General features: G+C 46.0%; 1 protein-coding gene across 6 annotated transcripts in view; it reads left to right on the top strand.

The window, feature by feature from the left end:
* The window catches only part of LOC119165290 (uncharacterized), a 205,031-nt gene that overhangs the window by 137,696 nt on the left and 48,951 nt on the right, over positions 1-18,384 (top strand). For all 6 annotated transcript variants that reach the window (XM_075871420.1, XM_075871423.1, XM_075871418.1 and 3 more), the window contains exon 27: positions 3,523-3,662. In XM_075871420.1, the coding sequence (XP_075727535.1) occupies positions 3,523-3,662 (140 nt within the window). The remainder of the gene's footprint in view (positions 1-3,522; positions 3,663-18,384) is intronic.

Genomic DNA, 18,384 nt, shown 5'->3' with positions numbered 1-18,384 from the left:
GATTGGATTATAGCCTGGGAAATCAGTTTCAAAATACTATGTCCATGAATGGCCGTCATGTTATCTTACATCTTTTTACTTACTGAGATTTGACAAATGATCTCAGGAGATGGGCTGATGAAGTTGGTAAAGGGCAATAAAAAAAAACACATTGTATCGCTGAACATTCAGCGTCTATACGCGCGCCGATCGATTCCGTCATTTTAGGCGCCTCTTTGCTCGTTACGGAAAATGGTCGAGCCATGCGTGGGACGCGTTCGCAAATGGTGTTCTTCGCTGCAGTGAGAGATTTCCGTATCGGACTGTTATGATGGTCTCTTAACGGCCAGCGTTTCACGTATAGCTCTGTTGCCTCCCTGCAAGTGGTAATACCAAGTGTTATGACTGTAGTGAAATCGTGTTCTATAGATGCCCTGCAGAAGTTCAGGTTAAAACGGCAGATACCTCATCCAGCCAACAATGCTTTCTCAAACCCTGAAGGCATGGTGTTTATATGAGGGCAGGAAAGTTGGTGTAAGGCATTATGCCCCCCCCCCCCCGTCCTTTTTTTTTTAGAATGTATGAAGTGCGTTGTCGCTTTAAACTCGACAGATGTGTAAATTCTTGTAGACTAACGGAGATACTAAATTGTCGGCGCTAGGAATGCGCCGTTTATTGCATCATTTGTGCGAATCAATTATTAACTTCGACTGGAATGAATCAGCAGTGGTACACACCTAGGCGACGCTAGTTAGAGTAATCATCAGCGCAAGGTGAAAATAAAGTTCAGTGATTCTTACCTTTGGAATTACAAGCCAGTTTATAGTTTAAAAATTGGCCGCCTATCTGCGTGTTTCTCTGCAAAGGACGTCGAAAAACGATAATCTTCTGCTGGAGAGAGAGAGAGAAACAGCGTGAGAAGATTGGTGAGGACTACGTGAGGTTTGACGTCATCTGGCAATAGTGTGAGCAAGCTGCTGGTATAGGTGGCAGCAGTGTATTGTTATAGCTAAAGTCCCTTAAAAAAAAAAAAAAACTAATGTAGCTTAACCGCACCCCTTCGCATCTGCCTCCTCTCTCAGCAGCTGCAGCAGCGCCCCTACATCGCTCAGCAGGGAACTACGGACGCAGGCATATCCTCTCCCGGTGCACAGGGGAGGGTAAGCCGGTGTTATCGTGGAAGCTAAAGTTAACTAGCGATCGAAGACAGACAAGGTGGTGCTTGCACTACCAAGGCTACCAAGCATGGAGGAGAGGAGGAGTTTGCACACTGACAAGGATGGCGTTACTTTAGTTATTTCTAGGGACTTTAGTTTTAGCTAAACCTTTAGTTTTAGCGAAGTGGTACTAAGCACCCGCCTTTTCGTTCGTATCGCAGGGTCACCGTAGCGCACTAAACAACTCGGTCTTTAGAATTCTGTATCTATGCACTTTCTGAATATACACACATTCTAATGCTTACGTATTGATGCTGCGCCTCAAATATGTGTAATGTTTGCCTCTTTTATTGACAATGATCAGAAGTATGAGCGCGCAGTCACCAGATCAAGGTGGTTTGCCGTTGGTTGTCGTTGAGCAGGGGCTTAAAACTATCGCCAGGCGGCTGAATCGTTGGACAGACAGACACAGACTAAAATTTCTGTGTTGAAGAATCCCAAGAAAGACTACCGTCTTTTAAAGTTGTGGGCCACAATACACTTGCTGCATGCGTGCTATTTTCACCAAATGGAAATTCGCTTTGATTGTGTTCTCTTTAATAGTATAGTGGCAGACACTGCAGATGGCGGCCGTACGACTCCCAATATGTAGGCATGATTGTCGCGTATACCACTGGTTATGATAATTATCATGATCCTTAGGGGCATCCTCTTCGGAACTATGCTTTGAAAAATTGCCACACAGTCCGTTCTTTTTGAAATCACGACGACTCAAGAAGGGGATCATGATTGTGACATCTCTGTACAGTTATCGACAAAACTTCAGTTCTCCCAACTTATTCTTTGCGCTTTTCCCGTCTGATTTCTCCCGCTAATTTTCTCATCGTTTGCAGTTGCTCCGTCTGATCGCCACGCTATTTTGGTTTACGTCCACTGTGTCCAGTTTCCCCTCTCCACGTGGACACAAGCCGACGATCCGCAGAGTTTTGTCGCAATTACAGATGCTAGTAGCCGCTAGGCGGGGATTGTAATGACTCTTACTCATCGAACACGACATTACTACCACATCGTCACTCGCGTTCACATTACGTCGTGACTGTCTAGCAAGTATTCGCGTGGCTTCCAGAGTTAACACTGAGTCATGGATTCGTAGAATGGATCACAGAGGGTGTTGGCATACGTCGCGCGGTTGTCATGGGAATGTTGAGTTCTGACTTTGTTGGTGCTTTTTTTTTCATTGAATAATGCATAAGATTAATATGAATTCGGGGAAGCGAAGAGACTTGTCCGTGTAGCCTGTTATGCACATATGCCGAAGTATCCTGCGTTAAACAAAATCGCGAAAAAAAATGTAAAAGTGTGATCATGTTGTTCTCCAGAGAATTGTTCCATATTTGTATTTCGTTAAGGGCCTCTCGCGTTGATGGCTGCAGGCTCTTGGCTGTAAAGATCGTTGCTGCGAGCCGCAATCTTAGCGACAGCTGCCAGTCGTCTCCGAGATAGATTGGCGGAACGGAGCCAGCTGTGTACAAACACCGCCCAGTTCACGGGTGGAGTTGCACGTGTACACAAGGCGTGAACCGTGTCTCTTGCTACGGTTTCGTGTCAGTAGACGTAGCGTGTCTGAAGTGTTCCGGTATGCGCCGTGGTGTTTGGCTGGTGACGGGTTACCATCCGCTACTGGCGTTGACATCTTGGTACGTGTGTCCTAACGCATGTTTTTGTGTTCCGTGAGCCTCCTCGTCGGAAAATAACTGCAGACAAGATCACGCCGCTAGACCAACCTTTCTAGAGGGTTGTTTATTGTCTTAGCTTAACGCGATCTGCCATGCCGTGGTCGCATTTTGGAGGAGGCGAAATTCTAGATACCCGTCTAGTGTGCAATATCAGTGCTCGTTGAAGAACGCCAAGTAGTCGAAATTTTCGGAGCCCTTCACTGTGGCGTCCCCCATAACTATACCGTGGTCTTAGGACTTTAAACTCCTGCAAGCGTCATCTGCTAAGAGTTACAGTGAAAATGAATGAACAAGTGTCCGTCTAAGTCACGCTCTCCTGGCTGTCACATCGTTGTCTTTGGTTTCGCTCTCACCGTTAACTACGAAAGCTACCGCAAGCATATATGACCGCACTCATTTGTTTATTCATTAATGATGAACTTGAGTCGTCGGGGTGGAGATGTGCGACCAAGTTTCGACGAGGACGCATCTACGTTTAGCGGTGCTACAGCTGTCTAATACCAATCGATATTGCAGAAGCTCTCTTATATCAGTTTGCTGTAAACGTTGAACTCCTTCTTTAAGGACACATTTTTCATTTGTGTCCTGCCGGTTCCTATGACGGAGGTATCAACCATGTTGTTCTTTTTTTTCTTTTTTCAAACATCCAGGTTCCCCTGAAGAAGACCACCTTCATGTTGGAGCGACCCGAGACGGAGTCGGCCCAGGGCAGCCTCGATGGACAGGAGGTGTTTCCCTCGTTCTCCGACATCGTGCTCGCCTCGCAGGGACTCTCCAAGGACTCCCCTGGGTAAGTGGCGCCGCCTGGTGTCTTGCCGACCAACTTTATTTTGGGCCGTTTGCTCCTCGCTTCGGGACAGGTATGCGCGCGTATGGTAGGCCGATTCTAGACGCAGTGTCAACAGTTGATGGTGGCCACGAGGAATGTGTGCCGATCCACTGTGGATTGCTGGCGTATCGTTCTGTTGATATCCGAAATGAAAATCTTTCGTAGGGAGATCAGACTTTAACTTCTTTTGTATGCATTACTCCTAAAATTAGGGCGTATGTCAGCCATAGCGCCAGGTTCTGCACGTGGACGAGTTTGTAGACGTCATTTGGGAGAGGCTGGTCGAGCACCTCCCCCCTCACCAAATGACGAGTACTGTTTCGATAAACCGAAATCTCGAACTGTATGACACTACTTTTCGGTACTTTCTAAGCAATAGGTAATTATTTGAGCCACATGGACAACTTTTTTCTTTCTTTCTCTACGGTACTGATGGCATCTCCGTATTGTTAACATAGGCCTCCCAAGAGTGGCCACACCGTTGCGCAGCAGTGGCTTCATTAACTACCTCGGTCTAACAATCGGGCATTATCGGGAAATTTGACTCAATAAGACGCGCATGAATGCATGCTCACTCGTGGTACAGCTTACTTGAAAAGGGGTGATTTGCAGCCGGGAATTTCGTTGCTTTCACCGCACTCATTTACTCCGACATTAAAAAAGAAAATTTAAGTGTTCGGTGAACAGTTACAGCCTCCGTACCGCTCTGGCGCACTACTTTGGGGTAGGCGTATGACACGCGAGTGAAACATAGAAACGCGTGAAGTACACTCGATACATTACAAAAGTCTGGAAATTCTCCGAGGAATGGTGGTCGTGATCTGCTCATTGCACAGAGGGGCTCGTTTTGTATTATTTTAACTAATAAAACGCAGGGGCAGTTCATCTAAGGAAAGCACAAGTGTAAAAAGTAAAGGGGACGAAAACAAATAGAATCTTCCGTCCATTTTAATTTTTCTTTAATTTAACAGAGAGCATTTCAACACTGTTAGGGGGCCACAAGTTGTGTTCCCCAAGTTTTTCTTGCTTTAACTGTCCGTCGGATTTATTTGTTTAAAAAAACGATAAATTGCGTATATACCGCGCGAGCATTGTGCACGCTTCGTATTGCACTTCGTCATATCGCAATATACGTGTAAACAAACTTGTTTAATCTCTAAAGTATTTTTATCTGGCGAGGTGGCTATAGTTCTAGGAGCGTTGTTTTGATAATGGAAAGCGTTTTGATTAGCTTAGTAGCTCGCTCAGCCGTGCTTCGTTTAGTTAGTCTTATCAGAGACAACGGGCGCGAACTTACAAAACGCCGCGATAAATGTAAGCTCCCATCGCAAATGTATGCATTCGTTTTCATTTCCCTTTTAACAGGTAGATATCGTACGTTCACGCTTAACAGCCCTTCCCTGCCTCGCCTGCAATAACCTGTTCATGTGCCGCCTGTGTAGGGCTTTATCAAGGCTTCTTACCTAAACACCCGCATATATATAAGGTAAGTACTTACCTTGGGCTCGCTAACCTGGTACTGCGGGTAAACGTTATCAAGCTTCACGCGTTTTACGCGTGACTAGTTTCTGCGTCGTATACTGCGCAGTGGCTTGCTGAAATGTGGCTCGCAGGTCCCAGCTGACAACGCAAAGCGTTTCATTTTATCTACTCGCCTCGTGATTATGGGCTTAGAGGGAACAGCCTTGAATGTAAAAAAAATCAGGAGGGGGGGGGGGGGGTTTAGAAGGAATACCGTGTGACCGGGGAGCTTGGTACGTGCTGTGCCGAAATCCTCCCGGGAGCTTTTTGGCACTGCTTCTTTATTTTCTTCTCTCTTTAGACATAAGGAAGGGGTTGAGGAAGGGAAGATGGCGGGTTGATGGAGGTAATGTTGAAGCATGTACCGGACGGCGGTATTTTCGGGAGCTCCAGGAAAAAAAAAAACAAAAAAAACTGTAGCATGAGATGCTCGTCGGGTTATTTCTCGTTGCCTTGGGATCGTCTTCTGTTTGCTTTGTTTTGTTCATTTCCTTTGGGAGGAAAGTTACTGGAGTTGCGAAAACTTTCATGATGGTCGCGGCCAGACCTGCTCTTTTCCAAGTGAACTTGTTTCTTTTTTTTTCTTTTGTTCTTTTTTTCTCGTCTATTGACATTAGGAACTTCTACTCTTAGCCTCATGACCAGCCACATGAGTGTGTAGAAGAATGCACGGATCATTTCTGTTTTTCCGTGTTTCCAGCGTTTCTTTCTTATGACTCGCGTCGTGGCACTGCGATTGCTAAAACCACGCGATCCCGTCATTTGCGCGAAGCTGACAAGTGTGGTAGCTGTGGGAATTCTCCGGGGCGTCATCAAGGGGTGGGCAAATGACCGGTCCCGCTGCCTGAAGGGGTGCTTGCTAGTGGTGAGCTCCGCTGGTGTCTCGGTGCGCAGTTCGAAACGCCATCGGGTGAATCTATTATTTTCGCTGCTGTTGACAGCAATACACAACCAGAATCCGTAAAAAAACATGTGCAGGTCACTTCAGGAGGGCCATCGCATCTACCCACCTGATTTTGTCTCCACCTCACGCGTTCGCCTTTTTCTGGAATCGAGATAGTTACGCTTAATGACCGATGGTTATCGTGCCTATACTTTAGTCTAGCTACAGATTAGTGCGAGCGAGGTTCTCTGACTACTGCAGCGGGACGCTGCATTGAGAAAGATACGTATATGTGAACTTAAGCAATATTAGCTGGAAAATTGTTATAAATCTTTGCGGCTAAATGCAGTTGGCAGGCGCAAAAGTGTCCATATGACGCTAGATGCTCGAGCGGGAAAGTATGTGGAACAATACATGCGTCGCATTCGCATCGGTGTAATTAAAGTGATCGTATCATAAATTTGAATTCGAGTTCCATCTTGTATTGCTGACGATAGTACATTGTAAATTAGTTTACACCGCCTATAATCATCAACGTATATGAGTAAAGCATTTATTTATTTATTTATTTATTTATTTATTTATTTATTTATTTATTCATTTATCATAGTACCCGCAGCGCCCAAAGGCATTACAGTGGGGGCGGGGGGGATACAAAATTTCAACACTGAGTACAGATACTCACACTTCTACAACACAATAAGAACGCAATTCATTGTCTACTATACATAGCGGCACGTTGTTGTTATCACATTAAAGGTTGTTATCGCATTGAGAGGTACAAGAGCCTCAAACAACCTCGCAAGAAGTCTAAAACAGCCCCGTCTGTTTGCATATCGGCTCATATTTAATGGAGTTTTCGTAACAGCAGGTGTTTATTGCTGTTTTCTTTTTTTTGTCTTTTTTGTATTGTTTTTTTATCGAAGTGATTCTCGTCACGTCCCGGTCTCAAGCATGCATCCTAAACGAGCTTGCTTACATTCCGCATCATGAAGTCTGCTGATGGGGCTTAAAAGTGCCGAATAATTTTCGCATAACGCCTATCTGGCGTTGCCATCGAGAAAGCTTTAAAAAGCGCATTAAGATGCTTGTCGACTTGCGGGCCTCGCGTTTTTAACGAAAATTACTCAGCGTAGCAAACAGCTCGCATTTTGACGCCACCACCTTGCGTCTTGCGCGCCCGGAGCGTTGTAAGGCTTAGGTGAGTCCAGATTGATTCACGATAAAAAAAATGAAATCATTCAATGAAACTAAACAACAGCACGCCATGTCCATATCGTTTCTTTCTTTACCCCAATCGTTAGAAAGCCTAAAGTAAATTCAGTTGCCTCCGCTATGAAATTTAGGCCGTATGAAGCGGTAATGTGCTGGTATTAATAGATTTTTCTTTCATTTCGTGACCACGTGATTTATGATCTATTTCGCGTTCTCTTTTGTCGAGTTCATATCTGTTTATCTGATCATGCGCGCTATTCGTACACGGATGAGCAATGCATCGGTCGGCCCGGGAAAACTTTGGACAGCAGTGACATCATTATAATATTTTTGGCGCCTTTTGTGGCCTGATTCATTCGTTATCTAATCTAGACATCTTTGCTCAAACCTAGTTAACCTTTCCTATCATATACATACCCACACTAACGTTGTAAGAATGCGAATTGGTGACACGGATGGTAAACGATGATAAATCCGCGGCAGCGTAGACATGGATGTCGTCTTTCTTGGTGCCTTTTGTTTTCACGGGTCATTCGCTATCAAATGTAGACATCTCGCCCGGACCTAGTTTATCAGCCTATTCGATCTCGGATGCGTATCTGGGCGAGCACTCTTCCAATATGGATGAACGTCGCGTATCGCTGAGGAAACGGCCGTACGAAATTGCGAGATCCGGTCGCTGTTGCGTAGAAAGAATACAAAATAAAAGTGTCGGTCGTCGGCGTTGATGCGACAGTGCTTCGCACTCGGGAGGTGTCCTGCCCCTTCGGTCAAAAACGTGATTCGCATTGCGATAATCCCTTGGAACTCCATACCCGGATGAAGGGATGGGATGGAAAGAGACCCCTAGCAACGAGTGAAGCACGTGGTCTATCGCAATGCAACAAGACTTGTCCAGAAAGCAGTGGCAATGCCGGCAGAAACAGCGGATGCTACGGTACGAAGAAGATGCAAAATGGAAAGCTAGGGCACAAACAAAAGCTTTATTGGCTGGCGGTGTTTCGGCATTTAGTTGGCCAGCTTTCACGTGATGTCGTTGATGTTGATGATGATCAGTGGTGATGGTCATCATCATTGGATAATGTCATTACTAGTGGGTATGGTCATCACTGGTGGGTATGGTCATCACTAGTGGGTATGGTCATTATTAGTGGGTATGGTCATTATTGGTGGGTATGGTCATCATTGGTGGGTATGGTCATCATTGGTGGGTATGGTAATCATTGGTGGGTATGGTCATCATCAGTGGTGATGGTCATGATCAGTGCTCATGGTCATCATCAGTGCTGGTGGTCATGATCAATGATGATGGCCATGGATGTTAATGACGTACGGGTGGCAGCAGGACGGGATAGAAAGAATAGAAAGAAAAGGTTCGGCTACGAGCATTAAAATGAAAACATGAAGTGCTGAATCTAGACCGCGGCTCTTTGTTATGCTACAATATTTCTGGTGCCGAAACTCGGGAACGAACCAGGGACCAGGAACTGGGGCTCGGGTCTTTACTACGCGACAGTAGACACTCATGACTCCAACATGGTGTCTTAGGTAAGGTCAGGGCGGTGTAATCACGCGTCGAATAACCTGCTTTGGCGTGATAACGAAGGAACCAGCGTGCGGTGTACTGATAAGACGTATGGCATTGTATACGTCATCAACATGTCATCAGACGTCCTGTCATATTGCCGCTTTAACGTGGCTGCAGCAGTGACTTGACTGCAACCCATCTGATCTTGGCTGTACACCCTCAGGAAAGCAGTCATTTCACTCCTTTCATGTATTCCTGACTTGTCACGCATGACTCTCTTTTGGGAGTCATTAAACACTCTTCTGGTCACGCATGACTCTCTTTTGGGAGTCATTAAACACTCTTCTGAGAGTCGTGTGACCCACAATATAGTCAACGTGCCTGTTTTAAGTCATATGCGTGGCAAATCAGGACTATCCGAAAGGAGTCACAAATACTCTTTCTTTCCTGGAGTGGACTGAAGTCTGTGGGGCTTCCGCACATTCATGTTACTCCGCGTGTAGTACGGCACCTTTCGGTTGATTTTAATTTCAGTTTCGGTTTTGTTTGCGCGCCGTTTTGACGTGTTTAGAACAGATGTGTACATGAAAAATAAGAAGGCATTGAGATCGCCCAGTGTACCTTTCAGTGTCACATTGAAACTGTGTTTCTGCTGTTCAAATAAAGGAGCAAGTTTTCAACCGCGCACTGAGCAGCATACGTCACAGTCGCCATGTTCGATTTTAGAAAACATAAGAAGCATGTTGTTTTACAAAAAAAAAGACTTACGTTTTTCATGCGTGCGTTCGTGTATGGGCTTTTTTACATCCATGTGCGAAATAGAAAAATTCCAGGCTAACCCCTCCCCCCCCCCCTTAGGGCTATAAGTCAGTGCGATATAAGTATAACAACTCCGCTAGCAAACACGTGTTTCAAGCTCAAGTACCTTAAAAAAAAAAACCGAATCGTGTTAACCCCGCCGCGGTGGTCCAGTGGCTAAGGTACTCGGCTGCTGACCCGCACGTCGTGGGTTCAAATCCCGGCTGCGGCGGCTGCATTTCCGATGGAGGCGGAAATGTTTGTAGGCCCGTGTGCTCAGATTTGGGTGCACGTTAAAAAACCCCAGGTGGTCGAAATTTCCGGAGCCCTCCACTATACGGCGTCTCTCGTAATCATATGGTGGTTTTGGGACGTTAAACCCCACATATCTATCTAGCCGAATCGTGTTAACTGGTTGCTGGAATACCTCGTTCGTACCAAGACGCACCTGACCTGTTCCAGAACCCTCTCTCTTCGTTTTCAGCACGCATGCTGCCGGTAACGTCCGTTGCTATTTATATTTAATATGCTATGCCGGCGATCTCCGCACCTCGATCTTGCCTATTCACATTCTGTTCGGGATTTCAAAAGCTCACGCCACTGACTTGCGGCTGATGTGCGTGACTACTCCATCCATTTCATCGTGCTTAGAAGCTCACGACTCTATTTCCGGCTGGCGTATGCGATACCCGAGTGGAAGGGCTCTCGCTTTGTGCGGATGCATCAAGATATCTCTAGCGTAGGTATTAAATCTCGCCACTCACCTTTCCCGGCCTTGTTTATTTATTTTAATAATTGAAGTTTCTGGCGCCACTTCCTGGTGCGTGAGCGAAACTATCTATACGGGTGGGAAGTGAATTTCGCTGAATCTATCGATCGCATCGAAGGGCGCAGAGCTTGGCAGCGTCTATTCATATTTCTTTTCTACTGAGTACGATTAAAAAAAAAAAAGACTTGATCGATTTTTACTTCCATTTATTTTCTACGTTTTCTTTTTATTCTGTATTTTTTCATCCGTGCTATCATCTTTTATGCTTTCTTTGGTGCTTCCATAGAATTCCGCGATTCCTGCTTCAGCCTTACATTTGCGTCTGTTGGTGACTGCACGACTTGATATATGGACGGGAGAAAAAAAATTAAGCATAGAAAAATTTGGTGGGGAGAATGTCGTACCCCCACCGAAAGTTCCAGAGAAGTAAAGCATTCTCCCGCATTTTTTTTTTTTTTTTTGCGCGCGTCTTCTTTCTTCGTTCTTTTTATTTATGTATTTTCGCCCGACCGCCATCTGTTTCAGACCGCGGGGTCACATCGATTGATAGCTAACGAAAAAGAGGGTCGCAGCTCATTTAATTACGTTTCGGTCCTGTGCCTCGTACATAACGACAAATCCGGAAGGAACAAAAGCAAACGAAACACCTTTCTGGCCACTTCCGCTGTGCCTTCCTTTCTTCTCTACTTGTCGGGCCTTGCAGTGTTAGTCGTTTCGGTAAGCGGGGGCCGGCTTTCTAATAAAAGCTCAGGTATCTGGGCATTGATGTGATGCACCAGCATATCCAACGAAGGGTCCTTTGTCACAGGATGGAATACTATGCCGTCGTCCGGAGCCAACGTCACCGAAGAAGGCCGGGCAAGCGTTATACTGGGCTTCTTCCAAACTACCGGCGGCCTGTCTGGAAGAGCCTGAGTGAATTGTTTTCGTGTGTGTGTGTCGTGTTTTGTTCTAAGTTATTTTTTCTCTATCTCTCTTTGCACCCTCGTTTCCCCAACCCCCAGTGCAGGGTAGCATACTGGGTCTTAACATCAGGTTAAGAGCTTCCTGCCTTCCTCCTTTTCTTTTTCTATCTCCATACAACCCCGTCTTTGTTAGTGAGTGTGTAACTTATATTCATGCAGTGAGCTTAGTTCGCTTTCGTGAACCAAACTGGTCTGGCTACTCGTTTATACGTGGTTTTCTTAGTTTTTTACTCGTTTTTCTCCGTTTTTTTTTCTTCACTGCCCTAGAATTGTTCCTCTTTCTATTCCCTATCTTCCTTTCCTGTCTCCCTTTCTCCCAAAAGAGTCGGCAGGTGTTGTGCTCTTCTCCGCGGCATCTCTCAGCCTGCTATCCCTGTTATCTGTGTCCTCTTTTACGCTTACCAAATAATAATAATAATAATAATAATAATAATAATAATAATAATAATAATAATAATAATAATAATAATAATAATAATAATAATATGTATTAATATTATTATTATTATTCAATTAATGTGCGTAAGACTAAATGCAAATACCCTGAATGGGTCGATTTGTCTAGAATATGCAGAATGATGTTCGTTTAGCTTGCTTCCCGTTGCTGCTCTATGTTTTCGCTACACGTTTTACCCGAAAGCCATGTTTTGCAATTTCAAGTCATGTTTTGCAAAGTCATGCTTATGCAATTAAACACAGCTTGCATACATGTATACTGTTTTTCTGCTTCATAATTCCCGTACCCCTCTTACGCGTATACAACTTCCTATTTACTTTTCGCGAGCGTCATCTATTCCTTCCCCGTGTTGCCTCGTTTGCGTGTTTGGGACCCAGCGTATACTGAATACGGCGTGCTAAAGTGGGGCACCCAATTACGCGTCGTCATGACGCAGCGTGACACGAACGCCGCCCCGCTGTCGCTCGAATCGGGACGCCCTTTGAAAAGCAGTAATTGATGACCTATAGCCCAAGAGTTAGCGAAACCGTCTCCAAAACGTGCAGTTGATTTGCAGCTTAATTAACGCAGATGGCATTTAAAGTTGTTACTTTCATCTTCTCCGTTTTAGTTGAATGCGTTTTGGAAATCTCGACTCGTAAATTTGAGTGTTAGGTGGTTGTTCTTTGTGTCTTTCGCAAAAGATCGTGTGCACACCGGGAAATCGCTGCCGCTTCTAGCGTGTTTACGTGTCCTGCCGGTACATGTGATTCCTACAATGCCGATAAGGATCCTGCGAAGGTATTCCCTCGTGCCCCAGCCCCTAAGGTAGCCGATAGTTATAGCGCGAGAACAAAACGACGACACAGAGGCAAGAAGGACGCGAAGGACACGAGCGCTGTAACTCGTTTCCTTCGTGTCCTTCTTGTCTCTGTGTCGTCGTTTTTTTCTCGCGTTATAACTATCGTCATGCCATACCAACTAGCCCAAGCTGCCACACTCCTAAGATAGCATCGGTTACTTTTTTTGCTCGGAGTCAGAGAAGAGAATAAAGCTAGGGAAGACCCCCAACCCATTTTCCCAATCCGACGCGATAGCGAGCGCCTTCCTGATAGACTGTTTTACCCGGGCGCTGTATATTTAAGTGCGTAAACGAAAGTGTAAACTTAAGATGTTTTTTTTTACTGTATTGCCGGGGAAAGTACAGGGGATTTCATTATAAGTAATTGTAGTGTAAATGTGAAGATATAAAAAATTCCGCCATATCCACGAAGTGAATGATGATGAGTGGGCGAAGCTCCGGAGGTAAACCTGGTAAACCATGAATCCTCTGTACATTTTGCTCACTCGATTTTATTACATCGCTCCCCCTAGCGTACGTCGCCGCACCAAATCGAACGATTGCCTTCAACCAATGACACGCGCCATATGTGACATCATTCCTATTTTATAAGATCTCGCGTCTTTCATCAACTACAAGTACCGCTTTCTAGTTTATAACATCTTGCATCTTTTCATCATCAGCTACAAGTACTACCAACTAGTAAACACTACAAGAACTAAACGAGAGGTGGCTACATACAGGAGACGGTACCGCCATCTAGTGAACACTGCAAGAACTAAACTAGAGGTGGCTACATACAGGGGACGGTACCGCCATCTAGTGAACACTGCAAGAACTAAACTAGAGGTGGCTACATACAGGCTACAGGGGACGCACAGCCCACGCCCTAAGGAGCTTCGCCCTTAAAAAGTGAACGGAGAGATAACTTGCCACCGGCAGGATCCGAACCTGCGACCTTCAAATAACGCGTCCGATGCTCTACCGCTGAGCTTATGGTGCCGGTCATCCCTCCCGCTCACTTTATAGGGTATATACGAGCATTTAAACGTGGGAGCGTCCGTCGGTGCCACCTGTTGCCAATGCGGTGAGTGTGGTACACTTTTTTTTTTTTGCCTGTTTTGGCACACGTGCTATATACGTCGTCTTATTACGAGATGGGAGCTGACCAATAGTCCCTCGCATACCATTTCAAGGCTTGAAGTCGGCCAGAACAAGATCCTCGCTAAGAGTGAAGGGAAGTGTTAATTCAAGAGCTCGTTTTTTTGTCTTGTTACTCAATACTGTTAATAATTAATGGACAATGACACCAGAAAAACTATAAGGGATGTTATTAGAAGTAACTGTCGCCTTGGGCGTCTGGCTTGTTGACCATCCATGGATCTCATGTGACGTGACCGCGCTCATCCACAGCGCCGGTCTGTGTTTCTTTTTCTTCTTCGTCGTCGTCTCGTTCTCGCTATTCAACCAAGATCTTAAAAATTAAAGTGTCAATATAGGCGCAGAACTAGGCTATATGTATGCTCGAATCCTGGTTAACGTGAAGGAGCGACGTCCTAAATAATATAATTAACAGAATTTAACGCAATTATTACAATCGCTAAGAATGCTTCGGAAACGTGCGGCTAAATTCTGTGCCGGCACGGAGGGCGCCACTGCCTCGCCAAGGGCACGATTGCTCCGCCCACATTTCCGGCGCTTCGTCTTGGGAGAGAAACAACCTGATGGAACTCGCTCCACACGACTCGTTATCTCGAGCTTGCAGTAGCGCGCAGCGAGAAGTGTTGCGCATGTCGCACGCACTGTTTGAGATCGTATACCCAACAAGATCCCGCTCGTGCCGGTGAAAGGCGTACCCGTGCTTACCTCAATCGCTGACGTCATCGACGGTTATGTAGGCGGTACGTGCCGTGGGAGCTCTACGAACGGGAATGGTTGGGCGCCCATCCATGGGACGCACTTCTTCAGGTTTCACGGTCGTGGAGCTGCATTTAGCGCATGATATAGAAAGTCGCCAACGTCTACGTATGAACGCTATTTTTAAACACCGCAGTCGCAAAGTTAACACGCAGTTCGCGTGCTTGCAGCGTGGCTCCAGAAGGACGTGGGTACTTTGACCGGCGGCGGACGTGATCGCGCGTAACCCTTCTCGACAGGGATTAGGAGACTGTTTATGTCTTTGTACGAACGCTTTGCGTTGAATTCATATAAACAGCACAAAGGTCGTTTCCTTTGCCTCAGTGGCCGTGTGTCTTTGCAGCTATGTTTTGCCTAGTTACGCCAGGTTCGCAGGATAACGTAGTCAAGTGCTCGCTTCACTGCGCACGACATTGCCATTTGCTGCTTTCACACTCGCTGCTTGACACTTGCGGCAAAACTGGTGCCTTTTTTTTTCTGCTTTATACGCTTCGTCGATTCTGCTTTTTATAGTTGGCGTCGGGGTTTAGGGGAGCACGCTCTTGCACGACCTCCTGCGCAAGCGTGTTTGCGTGCTTTCGTGTAGAAGGTCGACTTATCTCTGAATGTGGTCTCTCTCTCTCTCTCTCTGTGCTATTGTAGTCGTGTCGTCCCACCAGAGGACGCTTACAGCTGCTTCCCAGGCTGGTCCCCACCATAATGGTCAAGTTCTGGGGCTCGACTGCTGATTCGAAGGTCGTGTGATCCGATTCCGGTCGCGATGGCCACATTTCCATAGAGACTAAACGCTGGAGGTCCGTATACTCAGTTTTAGGTACAAGTTAAAGGACATCAGATAATAGAAATTTCCAGAGCCCTCCATTACGGGTTTGTTTTATCGTTGTTTTGGGGCCTGGAACCCTCGCCAGTTATTATTGTTACTTCGTAGACAAGTACAGGATGTATGTCTCTTTTTTTTTTTTTTTTGGTCATTCGCGTAGTGAATTCACACTCCGTACTTTTGAGAAGGTACTTTGTCGAGTAAAACCATTTTTTTTTTGCCTTTCTCTGGTAATTTGTTGGGTTGTTTGGGGAAATACCGTACTCTCGCTGGTGAGCTGTGTTTTTTTTTTACCCATATTGTCTATTATTATCTTTTTGGTCGCTTTCGAAAAACTGGTATAGCCTCTCCCCGCGGGTAGTCATTCGGGTTGCCCAGTATAAATAGTCCGGCGTGGAGTCGCCTAAATCGCAGGGACGTAACATTCGCCCGCGGGGATTCCCCGGCGTTGTTTGAAAGTATAGCGTGGCGATATTGCCCGAAGCATTTTGCAAGCTCCGTGTTTGTTCGCCGGTGTGTTTCCTCGGTGAGGTCATGGCTCCGATGGGGCTGCCTCCCGTTCTGTGTACAGTAGTCGTCTTCGTTAAAGGTTTGCTTGCGCAGCTTATCGCACTTTTTTAACGCATGCTTCAAGCTTTTAGTTGACGCAAACGCGACGGCTAAAGCAGGGGTAGGTCTACGAGCGGGTTGCGTGAGCGCTTGGGTGGGATTGGTCACGTGACCCTGACGAAACGCAACGAAGGGTGACGCGAAAAACGAGGGAGGCGTTCGAATTCCAACCCTGTTTACCAATCCACGATCGCAGACGTCTTGAGCGATAGAGTACGGCTAAAATTGGGAACCAAAAAAAGTGGAAAATGGGTTCGTATATTCACGCTTTATGTGATCTGCAACACGCTGTATGGGCTCCAAATGGCGCCACACTGTAAATGAGCACTTCTCTCGTCGGTACTTCTTCGGAGCCAATTGTCGGTGTCACTGTATGGGCTTGGGGTCACCTTAACTACAGCCAGGGTGTCTCAACTCATAATTTTGAGCGCGATTGTACATCCATAAAGTGTGGCCATTGGGAGGTATCCTAATAATGAGAATTTTCGGGGTTCTGCGTCCCAGAACCACGACGTAATTAAGAAGAATGCTGTAGTAGAATGCTCCGGAAGATTCTTCTACCTGGGGCTCTTTAACGTGCTCCAAAACCTAAGCATGCATTCTCTGCTTCTATCGAAATGTGACCTGCGCGGCCGGTATTCGAACCCCGCGACCTTCAACTCTGTAGTCGAGCACCATGGTCACTAAACAAGGGAACGTAGCAGGTAGACCCCTGTTGAGTGACAAGAGCATTTGTGACAATTCCATGGCGGCCACCTTGAATCAACAGTATAGTTCAATCGGCAGGCGGTTGTGCTTGGCGAGTACTTCCCGCTATGGTTGGTAAGGCACAATATGGCCGCTGCCTGTGTTTAAACTTCGCAGCGTAAGGCCGTGTGGATTTTCACGTATATACCAGGCGTTCTATGGACCTCCCGGTATTAGTTACGTCAGGAAAGGTGTTACAACGCTGACATATAAACCTGTAGTCAGCTAGTCAGCAGTCGAGGTATCGTACAATAGCCCCGCCGTGGTGATCTAGTGGATAAGGTACTCGGCTGCTGACCCGCAGGTCGCGGGTTCGATTCCCGGCTGCGGCGGCTGCATTTCCGATGGAGGCGGAAATGTTGTAGGCCCGTGTACTCAGATTTGGGTGCACGTTAAAGAACCCCAGGTGGTCAAAATTTCCGGAGCCCTCCACTACGGCGTCTCTCATAATCAAATGGTGGTTTTGGGACGTTAAACCCCACAGATCAATCAATCAATCAGGTATCGTACAACAAACGATTAGCAGTTATTGTGGTTCATAAAGTATACCGCGAAGTATTGATATGCTGCATTTATTTTTAACAGTACCGTCCGCGTCATTGATATAAAAAATATTCAGGTTTGGAGTTTCAAGTTTAATAATACAAGTTTATCATACATAAATATTAGATATTAGAGACGATAATCCCAAAGTAATAATTACTGCAGAAGTACCCTCAGTTAAAGTGATTCCTATATACAGATAGGTTAAAGCAGCAGAGCAAATCACATGTGTGCAGAAGAACGAGCTTTTACTATGCTCTGCAGAAGTAAAGAAGAAAGACTTTAAAGCAGACAGCACAGCAAGTTTCATATCGAAAAATTACGTAATCGAAATAGTGCAAAATCATGGGGAGCGATAATTATCAACGCACGTAAAAATGAACTTTTTGTGCCAAACACAATTTTCACTTCTGTTTGAATCCATGAAAAGTAGATGACTTGCACGAACTCGTTCCCTGAAGTTTTACCGCCAAAAATGATGGCGTCATTTTTCGTTATTCGCGCTACATTTAGGTAATAAAACGTTAAAGGTAGACTTTAAAACTTCGTAAATGGAGGCGCTGTCCAGGCATATCGCAGAAAGAAGATAGTAAGTGACCGAAAGTGCGCTTGTCCGCGGAACCGGAATCACTGTAGCGTTGATATTCAAGCCGTAAAAGAGTTTTCCTGTGTGCTGCCTCTTGAGTTATATCCGAGGGGTTCAGCTGGCCACTTGCTCTAATTCCAGCCCTGGGGCAAACGTTGGTCTAAACTACTCGGTATAGGTTCATAACTGAAGAAACATTTAAGCAAGCACATTGTAAGCAGTTCGGAGCTATAGGAGACACAACTTGCCAGCTCGAACCAAGGGGTGCAGCTACCGCTTCTGAGTTACGTTGGGCGAGCGATGCAAGCCAGTGGGGCGCTGGACTTTGGTCCCAAACCAACACGCTCCTGTGTGCCACGCCGCTGTGGTCTATAGGGGCTGAGGTACTACGCTGACCCGCAGGTGGCGGGATCGAATCCTGGCGGCGGCGGCTCCATTTCCGATGGAGGCGGAAATGTTGTAGGCCCCTGTGCTCAGATTTGGGTGCACGTTAAAGAACCCCAGG

This window comes from Rhipicephalus microplus, chromosome 8 (assembly GCF_043290135.1).
Source record: "Rhipicephalus microplus isolate Deutch F79 chromosome 8, USDA_Rmic, whole genome shotgun sequence".
Taxonomy (NCBI): domain Eukaryota; kingdom Metazoa; phylum Arthropoda; class Arachnida; order Ixodida; family Ixodidae; genus Rhipicephalus; species Rhipicephalus microplus.
Note: the sequence above shows the minus strand (reverse complement) of the source record. Positions and strands in the feature narration are given on the sequence as shown.